At 43.3% G+C, this 22,921-nt stretch overlaps 1 protein-coding gene across 3 annotated transcripts in view; it reads right to left on the bottom strand.

Annotated features, from left to right (window-relative positions):
- The window catches only part of actr3b (actin related protein 3B), an 82,649-nt gene extending 61,595 nt beyond the window's left edge, over positions 1-21,054 (bottom strand). For 2 of the 3 annotated variants that reach the window (XM_055664156.1, XM_055664164.1), the window contains exon 1: positions 20,830-21,054. Coding sequence is in view for 2 of the 3 variants with exons in the window: in XM_055664164.1 (XP_055520139.1) it covers positions 20,830-20,873 (44 nt within the window). In the remaining variant the exon portion in view is untranslated. The remainder of the gene's footprint in view (positions 1-20,829) is intronic. The other variant, XM_055664147.1, reaches the window with a different exon arrangement.
- Between the last annotated feature and the right edge of the window lie 1,867 nt (positions 21,055-22,921).

Raw genomic sequence — 22,921 nt, 5'->3', positions numbered from 1 at the left:
ATTCAAGTGATATGTCTTATTTACAATGGTCAGAAAGTCCAGGACTCCACTAGGATGCTGTCCCTCGCTGTCAGTGCACATGTGCGGTGTTGCTTGGAATCTCGAGCTTGCCCTGGCAGCTCAGTCCTGGTCACAAAGCAGAAGGCGTGGTGATCACAGGCTTCTCCCTGCTGTTCACCCTTGCCTCGAGAGGAGGAGCTGGCGGTCCCAGGCTTATCCTGGCAGCTCAGCTTTGGAGTTTGAAGAGGTGGTGCTGGAGGTTTCTGGATAATCCTGATGGCTCAGTCTTTGCCTCTGTGCGTGGGCGCAGTATCTCATTGTCTGTGGTAAGGAAGAGGCCTTAGCATCTCGGGCTTTCCCCAACCACTCAGTCTTAGCCTCAGTAGAGGCACTGGCTATCTAAGGCTTCTTCCCAGCAGCCCATTCTTGACCACATGGTGGTGCTGATGGTCTCAGTTTTGTCCAAGTGCCTCAGTCTTCCTCATACATACGACAGGGGAACACAGCTAGCAGGGAGGCGCCCCACTTTCTCTCCCTTTGGCTCTTCTTTCTTCCCTCTGGCTGGAATGCCTGGTTTTTATAAGGAGTAGTCTGACAAGGTTTAAGTAAGCCAATCCGATGACAGCTAATTGGACCCAGTTGTAACTAATGATGCTGAGGACTGACCTCTCCTGACCTGGCTGCCAGTGATTGGGAGGGATCAGAGCGACATCCGAGGGAGGGAGGGGGGTTCTTCCACAAAATGAACAGATTGCAAGAGCCAGCAGGGAAATATTTGTGGATGGAAAGGGATACTTGGCAAAAAAGAGGTTTAGCAAGAAAATAATTTTATGACAAGTATATCCATTTTGAGGCAATGAGACCAAGCCTGTACTATTATGTGCCAGGTGTAGTCATTATACAAAGCCCTGCACATTTCCAACATAGCCATCACCAAATCCTCTTAGAATAAAGACTAATTTTCCATTTTTCTTCCTAATCTCTTGATGAATGTGTATATCAGTCATAATAATAATAATAATAATAATAATAATAATAATAATAATAATATATTTTATTATCATTGCACATCAGTGCAACGAGATGTAGTATGCAGCTTCCAACCGATGTAAATGAAAAGTAAAATAAATAAATAAGCTGTGTGACGTGACCATCCGAGGGAGACAGTCCAGGGGGGATGGGGGGCACTCAGCAGGGCCGGTTCAAAACCGCTATAGCTCTGGGAATAAAACTGTTTCTGAGTCTGGAGGTTCGGGCATAGAAGGCCTTGTAAGGTCTGCCGGAGGGAAGTAGTTCGAACAGTCCGTTACAAGGGTGTGAGGAGTCTTTATGGATGCTGACGGCCTTCCTGAGGCACCATGTGTGGTAGATGTCCTCCAAGGCTGGTAGCTGTGTCCCAATAATCTTCTGCCCTCTGTGGACGACGCGCTGAAGAGCTCTCCTCTCCGCCTCCGTGCAGATGAGATACCACACAGAGATGCCATACGTTAATATGCTCTCTGTGGTGCAGCGGTAGAACGTTGTCAGCAACTGTTGGGGCAGACCAGTCTTTTTTAATGTCCTCAGGAAGAACAGTCATTGCTGTGCCTTCTTGACCAGCGCAGCGGTGTTGGTGGACCATGCAAAGTCCTCTGAAATGTGAGTGCCCAGAAACTTAAAGCTGGGCACTCTCTCCACACTTTCCCTGTAAATGGAGATTGGGGCGTATTCTCCATTATGGGACCTCCTGAAGTCAATAATCAGCTCCTTGTTCTTGGAGGTGTTTAGTGACAAGTTGTTACGTGCGCACCAGTCCGCCAGGTTCTGCATAGTCTTACAGCGTGGAAACAGGTCTATCAGCCGAACTTGTCCACACCAGCCAACATGTCCCATCTGCATGAGTCCCACCTGCCTGCATTTGGCCCAAATCCCTCAAAACCTCTCATACCTGTCTAAATGTTTCTTAAACATTGTGATATCACCTGCCTCAACTACCTCATCCAGCAGCTAATTCTATATACCCATCATCCTTTGTGTGAAAGAGTTGCCCCTCAGGTTCCTACTAAGTCGTTCCCCCTTCACCTTAAACCTATGTCCGCTGGTTCTCAATTCCTCTACTCTGGGCAAGAGATTCTATGTGTCTAGCCAATCTATTTCTCTCATGATTTTGTACACCTCTATAAGATCACCCCTCATCCCCCTGCGCTCCAAGGAATAGAGACCCAGCCTACTCAACCTCTCCCTATATCTCAGGCTGTGACATCCTTGTAAATCTTCTCTGCACGTTTACCAGCTTGAACATAAACATTATCCAATCTTTCACCATTTAATAAATACATTGATTTTCTGTTTTGTGACCAAAGTGGATCATCTCCCATTAAGCCGACTTTCCCTCGGTTTGGTTGGAGAGGGTATAGAGCTGTTAGACCTGATCAGTGCTACAACTGTGGGAATTAGGACATTGGAGCTGATCGTGCCCTGTGAGGGAATTCCGAGAAAGAAGGGGGCAAAGAAGGGCCACAGGGTTTAAGAAATCAGTGGATCCCTAGAGGTTACACTTGGGACCCCGAAGGTAGAGGAAGAGGACACTGGCCAGGAGATCAGGGAGCAGGGACATTCTGGCAGCCAAATCCATTCCGATAGCCCTGATCTGCCAGCTAATACAAAGTATGAAATCTGAGGGCATCCTCACATGGCCTAAAAATAATAATAAATTATAAGAACGTGAAAGAACACCACCCCTTCTGAATCCCAGGAGGAGAGACACAAGGAATCTAATTGGGATCGAGAAACCTCACTAAAAGGAAGGACAACGAAAAGGCAAACATAGTAGCTGGTGTCAAAGAGAATAAGGACTAAAGGAAACTGAACCGGCACTAGGGAGAGAAGAAATGGACTTATTGTGCAGGAGGTACGGAAGTAGGGAAAGGAGCTATTGTACTAACTCGTTACTAAGTTATTGTGCATGCAGGACAGTATAATCAACAACATACTATCTGGGGAGTGAGGTAAAGAATAGTTGGACCCTTGAGAATGGGTGGAAGACACAGCTCAGGTAAAGTAGCTCCCCAGAAACAGGGACCAACAACAAGGAAGAAATGATACTGCCCTGTCCCTTTATGACACATCTGGCAAGGTCAACAGATAGCAAAGTCTGCTACTCAGTATCCCTACTCCTTTGAAACTATCAAGGAAGAAGAATATACCTACCCTAGTGCCCAACTTTAACATCATCTAGTTTTTGACACCAGTGAAGGAAAAAGAAAATAACACCATCCAACCTTTTCTAAAAGATACAGACAACCTATGATGACTATTCCTATAACTGAATTTGAATTTGAAAATAGACACTCCTCTGTGGTTTGGGGCAAAACATCTACTTTGCGCCTAAATTATAGTTATTGGAAATAAATTAATAAAATTTTGAATTTGGTCTCTAAATTGTATGGTAATGAATTGGAGGGACCTTAAAGTTTGAAATTTGGAACTGACATGAGATTTGGCTGAGGAGTAGTTAAAGTCTGATTATTAATTGGGTATTGTTATTGTCTCATCCCCAGACAGGCAGCCAAAGATGGGAAGGATTATTCAGAGAACATCATAAAGGATGGAACCTGGGAAGATCTGGTAACATGGAAGGATTATTCAGGGAATATGAGTTGGAATTGGAAATAGTAAAAAGAGGAACTATGAGGAACCTGTCGGCAGTCTGTTTTTTTTTTCATTCTTTTTGTTATTTTTTAGTGTGTTAAAAGTTTGCTTTTAATGTTCTTCGGTTTGATGGGGGAGGGGATTGTGGTAAACTTTTTTTCAGGTTCTTACCTTGCCGGAGATGTGATTAATTTTCAGATCACATTCTCCAGCTCGCTCTGCGGCCTTCCATCGATGGAGCTGGAGGCCTCCTCGGACTGACTTTGAGCCTATATCGGGGCGAGGACTTAACATCGGTGCTGATCCCTTGCATGGGATCGCTTCCACCACGACCACCGCGGACTTACTATCAAAAGCTCGCAGTCTTCGGGAGAGGCTAGTCGGGAAGCTCCAATGGTGCGGAAGGTTCGACCAGCCCCGACGCGAGGTTCGATTGCCCGGCGCGGGGGAGCTGACATCCCCCCCGATGCGGGAGCTGATCGCCTCGACGCGGTGGGCCCGAACGCCATCGGCTATGGCAGTCAAGATCGTCCCGTCAATGGGGGCTCAAGGCCCATGACCGAGGAAGAACTAAGGGAAGGACTTGAACTTTATTTCGCCTTCCATCACAGTGAGAAATGTGTAGGAGTCACTGTGGTGGATGTTCATGTTAAAATGTATTTTTGACTGATCTGTTGCTTTTAATTGTATGACTGACCTGGCCAATGAAATTCCTCTTATGTTGCAAAACATACTTGGCAAATAAAGTGTGATTCTGATTCTGAATAAGACTTCCCTTTAAGAGACCAAAGTTGATGCTAAAAAGTGGTTAAAGAAAACTAGCTATAAGGAAGAACCCCTATGGACTGAGAACTGAGCCAACATACTAAGGAAAAAGTACTGGAGAAGTCTATTGAATTAGAAGGAGGAATAAAGAAATGGGTGTTGAGATATCAGAGTCGATGTATTTGACCGGTGGATCTAAATTGTTTAACCCTTGATAGTAAAGCGGCTTCTATTATTAAGGTGGAAAGAAATTGTTCCTAGATTTGGCATTCTTAATTGGCTTTATAGTAAAATTGACAACACATGGAAAACGATTGATTAAATTTGATCAGCTGGGAATTCCACAGGAATTGGAATTGAATTGTGTTATAGACCACAAAGCTGTGAAATGAGAAGAGTGAGATGGACCCTGAAACTTAAAATATTAAATTGAAGGCTGAAACTGAATTTGGTTAAATTGAAACATTCTTCATGGTTTGCTTTAAATAAGAGTCGTGCCTGTGGGGAAATCTGGACTGAACCCAGTTGAAATTTATGAGAAACCATCATCAGATATACATTAAGGAAAATCATGTGAATACGGAGAGGGCTGATTAGTGTTGATCCTAGGATAGTAAAGGGTATATTATAGAATAGAATTGTAATAGGAAACGTGAGACGTGAATTGGCCAAGATTGACTGGCAATTAATTCTAAAAGGGTTGACGGTGGATATGCAATGGAAGGCATTTAAAGACTGCATGGATGAACTACAAAAATTGTTCATCCCAGTTTGGCAAAAGAATAAATCAGGGAAGGTAGTGCATCGATGGATAACAAGGGAAATCAGGGATAGTATCAAAGCAAAGGATGATGCGTACAAACTAGCCAGAAAAAGCAGCATACTGGAGGACTGGGAGAAATTCAGAGACCAGCTGAGGAGGACGAAGGGCTTAATTAGAAAAGGAAAAATGGATTATGAAAGAAAACTGGCAGTGAACATAAAAACTGACTGCAAAAGTTTTTATAGATATGTGAAAAGAAAGAGATTAGTTAAAACAAATGTAGGTCCCTTGCAGTCAGAAACAGGTGAGTTGATCATGGGGAACCAGGATATGGCGGACCAATTGAATAACTACTTTGGTTCCGTCTTCACTAAGGAAGACATAAATGATCTGCCGGAAATAGCAGGGGCCCGCGGGTCAAAGGAGGTGGAGGAATTGAGTGAAATCCAGGTTAGTCGGGAAGTGGTGTTGGGTAAATTGAATGGATTAAAGGCCAATAAATCCCCAGGGCCAGATAGGCTGCATCCCAGAGTACTTAAGGAAGTAGCTCCAGAAATAGTGGATGCATTAGTAATAATCTTTCAAAACTCTTTAGATTCTGGAGTAGTTCCAGAGGATTGGCGGGTAGCAAACGTAACCCCACTTTTTAAGAAGGGAGGGAGAGAGAAAACGGGGAATTACAGACCAGTTAGCCTAACATCGGTAGTGGGGAAACTGCTAGAGTCAGTTATTAAAGATGGGATAGCAGCACATTTGGAAAGTGGTGAAATCATTGGACAAAGTCAGCATGGATTTACGAAAGGTAAATCATGTCTGACGAATCTTATAGAATTTTTCGAGGATGTAACTAGTAGCGTGGATAGGGGAGAACCAGTGGATGTGGTGTATCTGGACTTCCAGAAGGCTTTCGACAAGGTCCCACATAAGAGATTAGTATACAAACTTAAAGCACATGGCATTGGGGGTTCAGTATTGATGTGGATAGAGAACTGGCTGGCAAACAGGAAGCAAAGAGTAGGAGTAAACGGGTCCTTTTCACAATGGCAGGCAGTGACTAGTGGGGTACCGCAAGGCTCAGTACTGGGACCCCAGCTATTTACAATATATATTAATGATCTCGATGAGGGAATTGAAGGCAATATCTCCAAGTTTGCGGATGACACTAAGCTGGGGGGCAGTGTTAGGTGTGAGGAGGATGCTAGGAGACTGCAAGGTGACTTGGATAGGCTGGGTGAGTGGGCAAATGTTTGGCAGATGCAGTTTAATGTGGATAAATGTGAGGTTATCCATTTTGGTGGCAAAAACAGGAAAGCAGACTATTACCTAAATGGTGGCCGATTGGGAAAGGGGGAGATGCAGCGAGACCTGGGTGTCATGGTACACCAGTCATTGAAGGTAGGCATGCAGGTGCAGCAGGCAGTAAAGAAAGCGAATGGCATGTTGGCTTTCATAGCAAGAGGATTTGAGTATAGGAGCAGGGAGGTTCTACTGCAGTTGTATAGGGTCTTGGTGAGACCACACCTGGAGTATTGCGTGCAGTTTTGGTCTCCAAATCTGAGGAAGGACATTATTGCCATAGAGGGAGTGCAGAGAAGGTTCACCAGACTGATTCCTGGGATGTCAGGACTGTCTTATGAAGAAAGACTGGATAGACTTGGTTTATACTATCTAGAATTTAGGAGATTGAGAGGGGATCTTATAGAAACTTACAAAATTCTTAAGGGGTTGGACAGGCTAGATGCAGGAAGATTGTTCCCGATGTTGGGGAAGTCCAGGACAAGGGGTCACAGCTTAAGGATAAGGGGGAAATCCTTTAAAACCGAGATGAGGAGAACTTCTTTCACACAGAGAGTGGTGAATCTCTGGAACTCTCTGCCACAGAGGGTAGTTGAGGCCAGTTCATTGGCTATATTTAAGAGGGAGTTAGATGTGGCCCTTGTGGCCAAGGGGATCAGGGTGTATGGAGAGAAGGCAGGTACGGGATACTGAGTTGGATGATCAGCCATGATCATATTGAATGGCGGTGCAGGCTCGAAGGGCCGAATGGCCTACTCCTGCACCTAATTTCTATGTTTCTATGTTTCTATGAAAACAGTGATAGACCAGAATATAGTGGAGATAGTTATAGTGAAATGGAAAAGGGATAGTACTGACAGAACAGAATTATAGTTGAATGTATGGGTGTTGACATATATGAAAAATATGCTCTCAATTGTAAAGAAGTTAATCTTAATGTTGTATTGTTACTCAGTCAAACTTGGTGCAGGTGGTGAATGACTGACAATGATAGCAGCCAATAGTAACTGACAATGATAACAGCCAAAGAGAGGTGCTGTTATTGACAGCCAATGAGAGGTACTGTAATTGATGTGTGAGCATGTGTGTAAATAAAGTTTCTCTTCCAGTTTGAACAAGATGGATGCCCCACTGTGTTTTTTACTGCTCTGAATTATCTTCGGTCTAGCACTGGGTAGGCTGCAAGAATCGCTGCTACAATGCACCTCTGCCAACAATGGGAAAGCTTTAGCACGTGAATGGTAAATTGTTTTGTCCCATGTTTTTCAGGAATTATAGGTTATAGGTTCGACCATGGAAAGGGATGGAAGAATGGGCAACAACACGGATGGAGGGAATTCGCGCCCATGAAAAATCGGGAGGTGAAGACTCATCAGATAGAAATTGTGAAGCTATGCCCACGAAAACTCGGGAAGCTTGATAAGATTCTGGGAAGAAACATCATCGTCTTGTTGTTGTTAATAGATGGAGAATGTAATGGACACATATATGTATATCTGGTTACCTGATTATCTGATTATCTGGTTATCATAAATGATGGTTTATCACGGGCAGTCATGGTGGCACTGCGGTAGAGTTGCTGCCTTACAGCAAAATGCAGCGCAATAGACCCGGGTTCGATCCCAACTACGTGTGCTGTCTGTATGGAATTTGTATGTTCTACCCGTGATCTGCGTGGGTTTACTCCAAGAACTTCGGTTTCCTCCCACACTCCAAAGACGTACAGGTTTGTAGGTTAATTGGCTTGGTAAATATTGTCCAAGTTGGCGATATACAGAGTACTGCCCTGCTGACTACAAAATTCAGCAGGTTCACAAGGATAAAAAGGAATGTTAATTCTGGCCAAATTGGAGATGCCAGCACACTAAAATTGAGTAAAGGCTTCTGGGCTGCTAGGCCATTTGGTCAATTGAAATGTGCCTTCTGCAGAAATGAGACAAGCTGCAGAATGGTGCCAGTTTGTCTAGAACCTAGATAAGAGTTGCAGGAAGAGAATGGAACATCTGCAGAAAGAGAATGGAACATCTGCAGATTCTGACAATTAGGTGTAAATTACATGGAACGGATTGGGTGAATGCAAACCAGACATACACATTGTAAATATTGTTGCAAAGCTTTACTTTGCTAGAGGTTTCAGCCCGAAGCGTTGCCTATTTCCTTCGTTCCATAGATGCTGCTGCACCCGCTGAGTTTCACCAGATTTTTTGTGTAGCTTTACTTTGCTAGATGTTGATTGGGTTAAGTGTTGAGCCTTGTCTGGGTCTCTTGAATATCCAGGCACATGTTGCATAATTCATCTCTGTTAACTTGCAACCAGAAACATTGTCAGATACACTGTATTATTTGGTTAGAGAAATGTTTATCATGTACTATGTTAATCGATATCTGTTATTGGACTGTATAGAGACCACCCCCATGTGGTTTTGCCCCTCAAGGTTCAGAGACCTATAAAAGGCCGCTCCCACGAGGTCCATTGTCGATCTTCTGTGAGAACGCTTAGGACTGCGTGACCTTCTGGAGTGTCTCTGCTTGCACGAGGCTAGAAGGGCTTGGCCAGGCAGATACAAGGATAAAACCAGCGGTGTTTAGGTATAGCACTGGGAACTGTTTTACCAAAATAAAGTTTAGATGCGCAGTTGCTTGACTCAGTATTTTATTGATTGAAACTAGACTGGGGGGAAGCTTAGAACGAGCTATTTACACTGTCAGACTACATACTGATAAAGTACAGGGTCCGGAAGAAATTGAGACTGTGTTAAAAGGAACTGTACCAACAACATCAACCACCGTGAAGATTGAAGATCACCTCTGTTGGATACATCTGACTGACTGTAAACAGTTCGGAGAATCAAGAAAGGACAATTGTGCTATTGACCCACCTTTTATTCTGGAGTTGGCCTAGATGGACTGGACTTGGGAAAATAATTTGTTTCTATGAGTTCTGAATTTGCCCTACGTGATAATATAAGTGCATGCTGGGTGTATACATACGTATACTCATATAATGATGGAGGAGGAACTGTTTCACAATAGGGCAGCAACTAATGGATGCCTTCGGAATGGCACATTTGAGGACTAACCCATATTTAAAGGATGGTACACCCCTCCCTTTAAACAAGATTGGAAATTAAACATGACAAGTGCAGCAGATGCACCCCGACTGCAGAAGTAAGAGATCCGCACAGGCCAGTTAATACTACCTGTTTTTGCCAGGGCACTGGTGTATTTTTGGGAAACAGTCAGCCACCATTACTGGCCCACCCCGACCGGTTAATGGCACATATTTTGTATGTGAATCCTGGGCCTACCCATGCATACCAGGAATGCCGCCAGCAGACGGGACTACTTGGGAACAACTAAAAGGACCCCATCATTGACAGGGTGCTGTTATGTTGCATATGTGATCCCACACATGAGAAGCATGAACCAGTTACACCAGCACACGGGGATTTCCAAGCAAAGCCTAACGAAAGCTGAGCAATTTTTTATGATCCTCTTCCTGTCCTATGGGAGTATGGTGGTATCACGGGAACTCATTAAAATGGTCTCCACTGTGGAGATGCTTGCAAATGCCACTGCTGCCTCCTTGAGTGCAACCCAGGAGGAGATAGAAGGGGTAACAGCTGAGATGGTAGCTATGCGAACTGTAGTATTACAAAACGGAATGGCCCTAGATTTTATCCTAGCAGTAAAAGGAGGGACATGCACCATAATCAGCCGGGAATGTTGTACTTTTATTCCCGATGCTTCCTCCAACATTACCGACTTGGCCGCCCATATCAGAATTGAAGTGGCTAAAATAAAGAAGGTAGGAGCTGAATTCCATGATTATAGTTCCAGGGGAGGTTGGTGGCCATTTAATATGTTTGGAAGGACTTGGGGAATTATTGTCCACTATGGATTGATTGTATTACTAATTGTGCTAATTTGTCTGTTGCGATGCTTATGGTCTTTCTTATGTACTTTGCGAGGACTGTAATTGTTATCATCAAAAATGATAAAAAGGAGGGAATGAAAAGGTTAAATGCTTTTAAATATATAAAAGATATATAATGGAATCCTGGACTAGGTTATAGCTTATATTTCGTTTCAAGCAGGCCTTTTCCTGCAGATTGATAAGAGAGAGAGACAAGCCCGGGGTTGCCACAGGTTGCTGTGTATTGAGACAATGACCGATGCCTTTGAAATGTGTCTACCAATTGATGAGACGAAAGAAGTGCAGACTTCTCTCAGTGATGTATATTGAGACAATGACCTATGTCTTTGAGATGTCTTGTCTTGAAAGTACCAACTGATTAGATGCCTTTGAAATGTGTCTACTAAATGACAAGAGACAAGCTCAGACGCATTCTGTGGTAATGTGTATTGACTATCTCTGACCATGACAAACATCTTTGGAATGTGACTAAGTGACATACACACCGTATAAAACATCATGCAGTTCTTTGTTCATTGAAGTGATGGCACGGGGGAAGTCAAGTGTCTGTGTTGCTTACTTGATTGGTGCACCTCGTCACTTCCCGGTCGATGATCAGTAAAGCTTGAGTTGGTCTAACTAACGTTTTTGTGAGTTTCTGTTTATTAAGTAGTGAACCTTATCAAAAGAACCATGGTTAGACCCTGAGGGACACATGCAAAATTCCCAATGCTCTATTTTATAACAAAAGGAGCATGGACACACTGAACAAAGTGCAAAAAATAAATGGTGGACAATACAAGAAAGGAAAGGACTTTAAAATAAATAAAGACATTAGATAGCTTGAACATTGAAATGTTTCTGCTTGTGAGGTCATGAATACACACAGTTAATAAGTCAAAGAATGAACTTGGGATAAAGTACATTTTCCTACAAGTACAACATCTCAGATAGTCAATATCATGGATGCATTTAAGGTAAAGCTAGATAATCATATGAACAAAATTGGAATAGGAAGGTTAAATGAAGCATTATCACCCGGACAGTTAGGTTAGGTAAAAGACAAGGTGCTAGAGGAACTCAGCGGGTCAGGCAACGTCAGTGGAGGGGGTGGCCAGAGCTGTTAAGTAATCTGGACAATATGCATGTAAGCAAATTCTCTGCAATGAAAATCTGTAGTGATTATGGGGTTACAATAGGGAACAGAAAAAAGGATTAATGCAAAAAGTAGCTCCCTCAAAATTTCAGTGCTTCAAATTCTGGATCAAAACTGTTTTGATGTAATACTATATTTTTGCTTCTCCTTAACTTAAAATGCCGTCCAATCTATCAATGTAATTAAACTACCACTAATTATTACAGCAACGACCCTGAGGGACATCATAACTGATTTTACTTCTGAACAAATCATTATTGAAATCATAATTACACCACTACATTGTTTAAAAAATAAATCAGGGTGTTAAACTATTCAGTGATTGAAGTTATTAATATTATTGTTCATTTCTTGTGAGGCAAGGAAAAATTATATAAATTTCAATGGGACAATGTTACAACAATGCACGTTCCACATTTAGCTCACTTTCATGTTCATTGTTACTTATCCAGTTTATGGGATCAGGACATTGCTGGCAAAGCCAGTGCAGCCACTGTGTCCATCGCTAATGGACTTTGAGAAGGAGGAGACGGACTGTCAACTTGAACTAAAGCTGATCTTCTGATGAAAGTATCCTTAGACTATGATTAAAAGGGAGTTCCATCATTAAGAGTTAACAACATATTTCCCATTCACGATGGCTTGCTGGGAGGAGAAACTGAAGGTGGTGCTGTTTACATAATCTTACTGGACATACCCTCTTTGATGGTAAAGAACATGGGATTTAAAGGAACCGTCAGAGCAGCCCAGGTGAGTAACTGCAGTGACTTTTTTAGATGGTACACATTTCAGCGGTGTGCATTAATGTTTAGGATTAGGGGTCGGGTACCAATCAGGCAAGCTACTTTGTCCTTGATGATATTGAGCCAAGAGTGACTGGAGCTGCATTTGTCCAACTTGCTTCTTATTTGGGTCTTGTAGATGGTGGGAGAGCCTGATGCCATCAGGAAACACATCTCTCATCACAGAATACCCAACCTCTGAACTGCTCCTTTAACTGTAGTATTTATGTGCCAGGAACAGTTGACTTTCTGGTCAATGGTGACAACGAGGATGATGATGGTAAAGGTTCACCCACAGTAATAACGTTGAATGTTAGGGTAGACAGGCAGACTCTCTGTTACTTGAAATAATGATTGTTTTCCCACTTTTGTGGTGTAAATGTGTCTTGCCACTTATCAGCCCATGCCAGAATGTTAAAACCACATAATGCTTCATTTATTGAGGATTTTCAAAGGGTATTGAAAAATCATCAGCCAATATTAGGTCATTGATAAAGCAGTGATAAAGAAAATGTTTGGGTTTACGACCTCCAACAACTACAACACTTTTCTTTTGTCTAAGATAGGATTCCAACCGAAGGAGTGTTTTCCCTATTTTCACTCCTCATTTATCTTAACAAATGCAAACTGACTTCCCTTGATTAACCTGCACCTTCCAAAATGTTGATTTATATTACCCATCAAAAATGTGTCCAATAATTACTCTACCACCTATGGAAAATGACTGGTTCATGCTAACCAAATGGTCACTTTTGGCTAGTCCCATCTAACTGAATTTGACCCATATCCCTCTCTTATTTACAAAATCTAACCATAAAAAAAAAACAGTAAAACCATATTAGCCATTTTCCATGCAAACATACAGCTAAGGAGCAGAATTAGGGTATTTTTGCTCCGCCATTCAATAAATTCACAGCATATCTGATTGCTGCATCAACGCTGCAACGATGTGTTTAGAGGGATAAGTGCAGGCAAATGGGACTATCCCAGAACGCCAACTTGGTCCACATGAACAAGTTGGCTGATAGGCCTGTTTCCATGTTGTATTGCTTTGTGTAGCAATGTTACAAAATTTTGAGATTTTAAAAATCAAGTCTGCAATTTACCCATCAGATAAAGCATAAAAGAAGTTTAATTTGACACCTAATTCACTTGCATATCTTCAGTATTAAAAACGTTATGGCCATTTTCATACTCGGAAATTAGCATCTTGTTCCCTATTGCTTTTCCATTGACTTAACTCAAAAGCCGTGATCAAGGACAGTCAAAAGCCCATAACTTTCTTAAAATTAAGAGAACTGAATGAAATTTTCAGTTATTATAGATTGAAGCATTCTGAAACAAATATGAAACAATCTTACTTGGATGACCTGAAATTAAAGCATATAATTAGTTAGTTACCTAAGGTTAACATTTTTAAATAGCCTGTGTCCAAATAACATTCACACAAGAATTCACAATATAACATGATTTTTAAATCTCATTGTCATGAATTTATAGGCCAAATGGAAGGAATTTAGTGTTTAATTCCCGTAAATTAATGGCCATTTTAATCATCTTGCTAGTAGGATTTTGTGGAACGCGATCGTTTGGAACGTTGCGGTTGCGGTGAATTTAAACCCAATATCGGCAGGAAAAATACTGCCGGTTCATATGGGGCCTAAGTCACCTTTTCGCAATGTAAAATTTTGATTAAAGGCATCCTAAGAAGCACGTTTATATGTAAAATAAACGGCTTTCCTTTACCTGTCCTGTACGAAAAATCCGTCCCCGTTGTCGGTGTTGACGGCTTTAAAAGTTGATTTTTAATTTACTCCAGCTATTAAAATATCCAGTGCAGTTTAAAAAAAAAATTAATAAAACCGAGGTTAGAGCGATTATTCTTCAGCAGCAAAACAGCCTGACAAAAATCGATTTTAACAGGATAGGAAAAACCGTCATTTTAAACCCGCCCCCCTCTCAAAGGTGCCAAAGTCGTGCACACGGGCAGTGACAGAACTGCAGCGTCGCTGAAGGTAAGTTTTGTAATATACCTACTGTATGACTCTATAAACTCTGTGTTAATCTTATTAATACCTCTCTTATTTTTCTCTCCATAATTTCAATACTTGCTGTTCTTCCTCAACTTCCATGCTAAATCACAACCATTTATCTTGCGTACAAAGGTTGCATATTATCTTGGAATTTGTCCCATTGTGCTAGGTATTAAAAATCTTCCTCCTGCTCGTTGTCCTGAGCCACACATCAGTCTGAAGAAGTCTGAAACATCGCCTATTCCCTCTCTCGATAGATGCTGCCTCACCCGCCGAATTTCTCCAGCATTTTTGTCTACCTTCACACTTTCATTTAAACCTTTTTACCCCTATTTCTGTGACACTGGTAACAATCTGGAGATTATTACCTTTGAGGTCCTACTTTATTTTAAAAATCACATTCCTTACATCCCTGTTATCTAAGTCACCCTTCTTTCTCTGTTTCTAGTACCACAGCCTTAGGCTTTGACCTTGCCTCCTCAGACTCAATGATATCCATTGTCTGGACATCCGGCTACGCTGTTGCTAGCTGCCTCCGCCCATGGTCTGGCTGTCTTTTTTTATTTTGTTATGTTTAGAGTGTGTTTTTTTTTTTTTTTTTTTCTGGGTTTTTTGGTATTTTATGTGGGGGGGGAAGCGGGTAGGGTAAGGGGGAAACCGTCCTTCAGTCGCTTCCTGGCGAGGATGTGGCTATTATCCGAGTCACGTCCTCGCCCCCCCCCTCGCGGCCTACCAACTGGCCTTTCCTGCCGGGACCGGACCAGAGCTTCAGCAGCGGCGACAAGGCTCTGGAAACTTCGCGGAGCGGGCGAGGCCTTCCTGGGAACGCAGCTTTGAGCTCCGGAGTGCTGAGCAGCTGCTCCAACATCACGGAGCTGTGGGTGCAGAGCTCCCAACGCGGGTGGTGCTGACTTTAACATCGCGCCGTCCTGGGACCCTTTGCCGGGGGTTGCCAGCGCGAATCTCCGCCCAGCGCAGCCTGTGGACATCGGGAGCCGCGGACTCCGGTGGAAGGTGGCCGACGAGAGGTTCCCGGCGAGAGGGCCTGAACATTGGGGAGGTTGACTTGACTTTGGTTTCTTCCCTCACAGTGGGGAACTTTGGTGCTGCTGTGGGGATGTTTGTGTTGTGGACTACTGTGTTATGTGTTTTGTGTTTTTTTTTGTAGGACTGTAAGAGAAAAATAATTTTGATGTCTCTTCATTGAGAACAATGACAATAAATTAAATCAAATCAAATCAAAATCAAATCATATCCTTGATCTAGCACCATATCAGTCTGGAATCATCTGCACCTTAACTAATCAACCCCCTATTACAGTAGCTCTCCTGCCCTTTGTATCCCAATTTCAGGCAGCTGTCACAGAACTGGCTCGGGCTGTATTACCCTGATGAACCATCACTTTCTCTGGCATTGAGAAGTGATCATCAGTAAGACAACATACAATAGTAACACCTTCCATGTCTTCCCTTTGCCTAGTGGTTACCCATTACCTTTCCAACCACCTCGTTGAGCTTTGTGGATGAGAGAAGCATCCTAAATTCTTAAAAACAGTAGAGAGCATATTGACTAGTTGCATCATGGCCTGGTTCAGCAACTTGAACGTCCAGGAGCAGAAAAGACTGCAAAAAGTTGTGAACACTGCCCAGTCCATCAACAGCTCTGACCTCCCCACCATTGAAGGGATTTATCGGAGTCACAGCCTCAAAAAGGCAGCCAGCATCATCAGAGACCCACACCATCCTGGCCACACACTCATTTCACCCCTGCCATCGGGAAGAACGTACAGGAGCCTGAAAACTGTAACGTCCAGGTTCAGGAACAGCTTCTTCCCTACAGCCATCAGGCTATTAAACACTACAACCTTAAATAAGCTCTGAGGTACAATAGACTATTATTATTATTGCACTACTATTGTTTGTTTTTTGAATATGTGTGTATGATATATGTGCGTGTGTACTTGTGAGTATGTATATCTATATCTATATTACTAAAAGTCTGATCTTGACCACTTCCTGTTGTTCTGTATATTGATTTTAGTAAAAAACGCTGCCACTTACGGCTGTGTTTTTGGCCATCTTACTCAGAGTTCCCCTCCGTTGCACAGGACAAGAGGATTTTTCCCATCGATGAAAAAGAAGAGTTATTAGTGTTTAAAAAATGTTGAGATTCTCTCTCCTGAAGGCCATGCCACTTCCGGAAGGACTATAAAACCCGGAAGTGTTGAATGCCTCAGTCAGTCTCTGCAAGATGGGGGAGCAAAAGGGTCACGTCTGTCAGTGTGAGCTGTGAATAACACTGAACACATGTCTACTACACTGTGAGTGGTTTTACTGACCTGTCAGTGTCCTTAATGTGGTTTGAAAATATAGTTTGGAAATGCTAAAGCTGTGTTGCCTTTGGTTTGGAAATGCTAAAGCTGTGTTGCCTTTGGTTTGGAAATGCTAAAGCTGTGTTGCCTTTGGTTTGGAAATGCTAAAGCCGTGTTGCCTTTGGTTTGGAAATGCTAAAGTTGCCTTGCCTAATTAAAGTTGCCTTGCCTAATTAGTTGCCTTGCCTAATTAAAGTTGCCTTGCCTAATTAAAGTTGCCTTGCCTAATTAAAGTTGCCTTGCCTAATTAAAGTTGCCTTGCCTAATTAAAGTTGCCTTGCCTAATTAAAGTTGCCGTGCCTTCTATACAATTAAAAGTCTAATCTTGACCACTTCCTGTTTGCGCATTATATTGATGTTAGAAAAAACGCTACCACGTACGGCTATGATTTTTGACCATCTTACTCAGAGTCCCTCTCCACTCATCAGGTGCCAAGGATTTTTCCCATAGATGAAAAATAAGAGTTATTAGTTGTGATTCCCTCTCCTGTCAATCACACCATGGAGGCCACGCCCCTGCTGGTGGGAGGGGGAGAGGGACTATGAAACCCAGAATTGTGGGCGTGGCTCAGTCTGCAAGATGGAGGAGGGAGAGGTCATGACTCGCTATCTTTAGTGGCCTTGCACCCAGCTTGAAATGGTATGAAACTCCACTTGAATTTGGTGGCCTTGCACCCTGCTTGAAGTGGTAAGAAACTGCACCTGAATTTGGTGGCCTTGCACCCTGCTTAAAATGGAATTTCAAGGAATAGCCGTGAGTCAACAGCCAGCCCACCAGCCGTGAGCGAGTGAGCTGCCAGGACAACAGGCTTGAGTGACTGAGCCGCCAGCCCAAGAATCCATTTGGCCCACAATGCCCATACTAGCCCTCTGGAAACCAGTCCCTTTAGCCCACAACACCCATACTAGCGCTCCAGAAAGCCCCCCCCCCCCAGCCACCAACATTGTAATTGGTGGCGAGGTGGAATGAACTTTTTTTTCTCTCTCGTTTATCATATTGTTTACAATGTACTATGTTTACATATTATATTGCGCTGCAGCAAGTAAGAATTTCATTGTTCTATCTGGGACATATGATAATAAAACACTCTTGACTCTTGATATGCATTCAAGGGTTTGAACCGTCCTGCCATGCCTCCATTTTATGTAAAAAACACTCAAGACCTCCTCATGCCAACATGTAATATTTAGACGCATTGCTAATCTACCTAATTAAATAATAATGTTTTTCTCCTAAATGTAACCCTTTTTTTTAATACCAGCATCATCACAGCAAAGCCCCTCATAACTCCAGTGCCTTCCTGGGCAAAAACGGGAAAGCAGACTATTATCTAAATGGTGGCCGATTGGGAAAGGGGGAGATGCAGCGAGACCTGGGTGTCATGGTACACCAGTCATTGAAGGTAGGCATGCAGGTGCAGCAGGCAGTAAAGAAAGCGAATGGTATGTTGGCTTTCATAGCAAGAGGATTTGAGTATAGGAGCAGGGAGGTTCTACTGCAGTTGTACAGGGTCTTGGTGAGACCACACCTGGAGTATTGCGTGCAGTTTTGGTCTCCAAATCTGAGGAAGGACATTATTGCCATAGAGGGAGTGCAGAGAAGGTTCACCAGACTGATTCCTGGGATATTAGGACTGTCTTATGAAGAAAGACTGGATAGACTTGGTTTATACTCTCTGGAATTTAGGAGATTGAGAGGGGATCATATAGAAACTTACAAAATTCTTAAGGGGTTGGACAGGCTAGATGCAGGAAGATTGTTCCCGATGTTGGGGAAGTCCAGGACAAGGGGTCACAGCTTAAGGATAAGGGGGAAATCCTTTAAAACCGAGATGAGGAGAACTTTTTTTCACACAGAGAGTGGTGAATCTCTGGAACTCTCTGCCACAGAGGGTAGTTGAGGCCAGTTGATTGGCTATATTTAGGAGGGAGTTAGATATGGCCCTTGTGGCTAAGGGGATCAGGGGGTATGGAGAGAAGGCAGGTACGGGATACTGAGTTGGATGATCAGCCATGATCATATTGAATGGCGGTGCAGGTTCGAAGGGCCGAATGGCCTACTCCTGCACCTAATTTCTATGTTTCTATGTTTCCTTATTCTTCTACATTAATCTCCTTGCAACAAAGGCTAATATGTAATTTATCTTCCTAACTGTTGGCTGCACCTCTGGGCATATTATTGAAAAAGCACAGCTTGACACCTCTGTCAACAATTCATTCTAACACTTTGTTGCTGATAAGCCAGAGTTGGATTTCCCCTCAATTTTGTGAACCAGGCATTTCTGGGCAGTGTTCCACTCTAATTTATAAGATGCCAAAGTTACTTGAACAGCTTGGCTGGAGATGCAACTTGTTCTGGATCACTGATATGCAACATTATGGCCTTTATTGTTGCCACTTCCTCTGTTTCTTGATTTAGTTTAATTTAGGTTATTATTGTCACATGTAACGAGGTACAGTGAAAAACTTTTTGTTGCATGCTATCTAACCAGCGTAAAGGCCATACATGATTACAATCATGCCATCCACAGTGTACAGATACAGGATAAAGAGAATAACATTTAGTTTGAGTTAAAGTTCATAAAGTCTGATTAAAGATAGTCTGAAGGTCTCCAATGAGGAAGATGGTAGGTCAGGATCACTCTCTAATTGGTGATAGGATGGTTCAGTGGCCTGATAACAGCTGGAAAGAAACTGTCCCTGAATCTGGAAGTATGCATTTTCGCATTTCTGTTGCACTTGCCTGATGGGAGAATGGATAAGAGAGAGTGACTGGGGTGAGACTTTTCCTTGATTATAGGCTGGTGGTAACATTTCCAGGTACCTTTAATTTAATTAAGCATTCCAAAATGCTTCACAGATGTTGCATTAAAGATGTTAGGCCAATGGTTAAAAAGGATGGAAGATTTAACAGTGAATAAAGGGGAAGACATGAAAGCGAGGTGTAAAGTTTATGAATGGTGTTTTAATTCTTGCTCAATAGCAACGGAAAACAAAGCTCCTAAAGATTGTAAAACCTGGTAGACTCAAAATGCTGGAGCAACAGGCAGCATCTCTGGAGAGAAGGAATGGGTGACGTTTCGGGTCGAGACCTTTCTTCAGCTTTTCAGGTCGCGACCCTTCTTCAGATTGTAAAACCTGGGCTGATTATGAGGCCAGAATCCGATATGTCAAAGGTTTGAAGGCTGGAGGAGAATACAGAAACGAGGAGGTATAAATATCAGCTGAAATTTAATACCTACAGTGATGTGGACAGCTGAAGACCACAAAATGGGCATTTTTGCGACACTGATTGTCGGTCGTTTCAAATTACTGCCCCCCCACCTGGTAATGCTGGAAATCTAATTTTTGAAATAAAAAATTCTGTTCACCCGAATTGAAAACAGAAACTTCAATTCACATTGTATCTTTCACACCCCTTTTCAACCGAAGTTTAGTCCATTGTAACACAAGAAATTCAACCATCAATTTAGACAGAATATGATGGATTGTGATAATGTCGATTAGGAATAAATATTCTGAGGTTCTTCAAAATAATGATACCGAGATTTTATTTATCCATGAAAGTCACTTTCATGGAGTGTAAACATTTTCTGGCTAAATCAGAATTTTGCTAAATTGTCATTTACTGAGCCACAATTGCACTTAGTACAAGAGGCAATATCTTTATCAAGACACTAACAAAGATCCTAGGATCTTTGCTAACAGATGCAAGGTCATTCGCATGCGTTAAATTGGATTTTGCCTGTGCAGAAGCTGCCTGAAATACTGAGCATTACCATAACATTATGGGGGATTAAAAAAAACACAAATGTAAATTGCAAAAACACAAACTGCTATTCCTCTAATCCCACTGTTTTAATTGCCCTGCAAAACAAAACATACTCTGGTGTATTTATTTATACGTGCATAGTTGCACCCATTGCAGTGCAAACAGGAGGAGTTGCTGCTAATGTGCATTTATATTTAAATGTATATGTATGTATATATATATATATGTGTATGTGTGTGTGTGTGTGTGTACTGCATTGGGTGCAACAGACGGGAATCAGCTGGGCTGTGACTGGCAGCGGGCGGGCGGGGCGTCGGTGCAGCGCCAGCGCTAACGGCAACTTACCCGGTCCCGCAGTCAATGACACACGGAGGTAAATACCCGGCCATGCTGTCCGAGCCCGTCAGATCTCCCCTCGTCCAACTACCGCGGGGCGACTGTCAGCCGGAGAAATCGCCCTTTAAACCAAACCACGCGCCTGTCAGCCGCCAACTGCCGCCGCGTCTCCGCAGTAACCAGGCGCCGAGCACTTCCGGGGTCAGTGCCGCTGGGGGGCGCTGCTACCCGGATCCTGCCAATGCTCAGAGGCAATGGGATGCTGTGGAGGATAGAGTGTTACAATGTGGAAACTTGGCCAACTTGCCTACACCTGCCAACATGTCCCATCCACACTAGTCCCACCATGCCCCATCCACGCTAGTCCCACCATGTCCCATCCACACTAGTCCCACCATGTCCCATCCACACTAGTCCCACCATGTCCCATCCACACTAGTCCCACCATGTCCCATCCACACTAGTCCCACCATGTCCCATCCACACTAGTCCCACCATGTCCCATCCACACTAGTCCCACCATGTCCCATCCACACTAGTCCCACCATGCCCCATCCACACTAGTCCCACCGTGTCCCATCCACACTAGTCCCACCATGTCCCATCCACACTAGTCCCACCATGTCCCATCCACACTAGTCCCACCATGTCCCATCCACACTAGTCCCAACATGTCCCATCCACACTAGTCCCACCATGTCCCATCCACACTAGTCCCACCATGTCCCATCCACACTAGTCCCACCATGTCCCATCCACACTAGTCCCACCATGTCCCATCCACACTAGTCCCACCACCCATAGTCCCACCATGTCCCATCCACACTGGTCCCACCATGTCCCATCCACACTAGTCCCACCATGTCCCATCCACACTAGTCCCACCATGTCCCATCCACACTGGTCCCACCATGTCCCATCCACACTAGTCCCACCATGTCCCATCCACACTAGTCCCACCATGTCCCATCCACACTAGTCCCACCATGTCCCATCCACACTAGTCCCACCATGTCCCATCCACACTAGTCCCACCATGTCCCATCCACACTCCCACCAGTCCCACCACCTGTCCCATCCACACTAGTCCCAACATGTCCCATCCACACTAGTCCCAACATGTCCCATCCACACTAGTCCCACCATGTCCCATCCACACTAGTCCCACCATGTCCCATCCACACTAGTCCCACCTGTCCTATCCATCTACTTTTCCAACTGTTTATTAAATGTTGGGATAGTCTCCGCCAGCAGCTCGTTCCATACACCTACCACCCTTTGTGTGAAAACTCATGACTGAGCACAGCCGCAGCATGGGTTTCTGAAAGGAAAATCATGTATCGCTAATCTTCTGAAGTTCTTTCAGCACATAGAAACAAGGAACTGCAGATGCTGGTTTACACAAATTGACCCGAAATGTCACCTATCCATGGTCTCCAGAGATGCTGCCTGACCTGCCGAATTATTCCAACACTTTGTGTCCTTTCTTTCAGCACATGATCAATAGAGGAACAAAGGAGAACCAGTGGATAGGGTTTAATTTTGCATACAGGTTAGTTTATGGGTGCAATGATATTCTTTGCTCGCATGAAGGTCACAGTTTACTCTGTAATAATGATTTGGAGTATTGCATTCAATTCTGGTCTCATTATAGGAAGGGAGGTTTGAAAAGGGTGCAGAGGATGTTTATCAAAATGAAGCCTGGATTTAAGGGTATTAGCTACAGGTAGAGGTTGGATAGACTTGAGTTATTTTCTGTGGAACACCAGGGGTGTGGGGAGACCTATAGAAGTATATAAAATTATGAGAGGCATAGCTAGGGTAGCCCAGTCAGAACCTATTTTCCATGATAGACGGCATAGATGAGAGGCGCAAAGTTTAATGGAGATGTGCAGGTCAAGTATTTTGCAGAGAGGATGGTGATGCAGATATGATAGTGGCATATAAGAGATTTTTGGATCAGCTCGCTGTACTGTACTGTGTTCTATTGCAGGGCAATCTGAAGTAATGCCAAAACAAAATACTGAAGTGCAATAATGGGATAACTGAGTGAGAGTTAAGAGTAAGAGTATGTGGCAGCATTACTGGGACGGTGATGTGA

This window comes from Leucoraja erinacea, chromosome 2 (genome assembly GCF_028641065.1).
Source record: "Leucoraja erinacea ecotype New England chromosome 2, Leri_hhj_1, whole genome shotgun sequence".
NCBI lineage: Eukaryota > Metazoa > Chordata > Chondrichthyes > Rajiformes > Rajidae > Leucoraja > Leucoraja erinaceus.
This window is presented reverse-complemented; position numbering and strand designations above follow the sequence as displayed.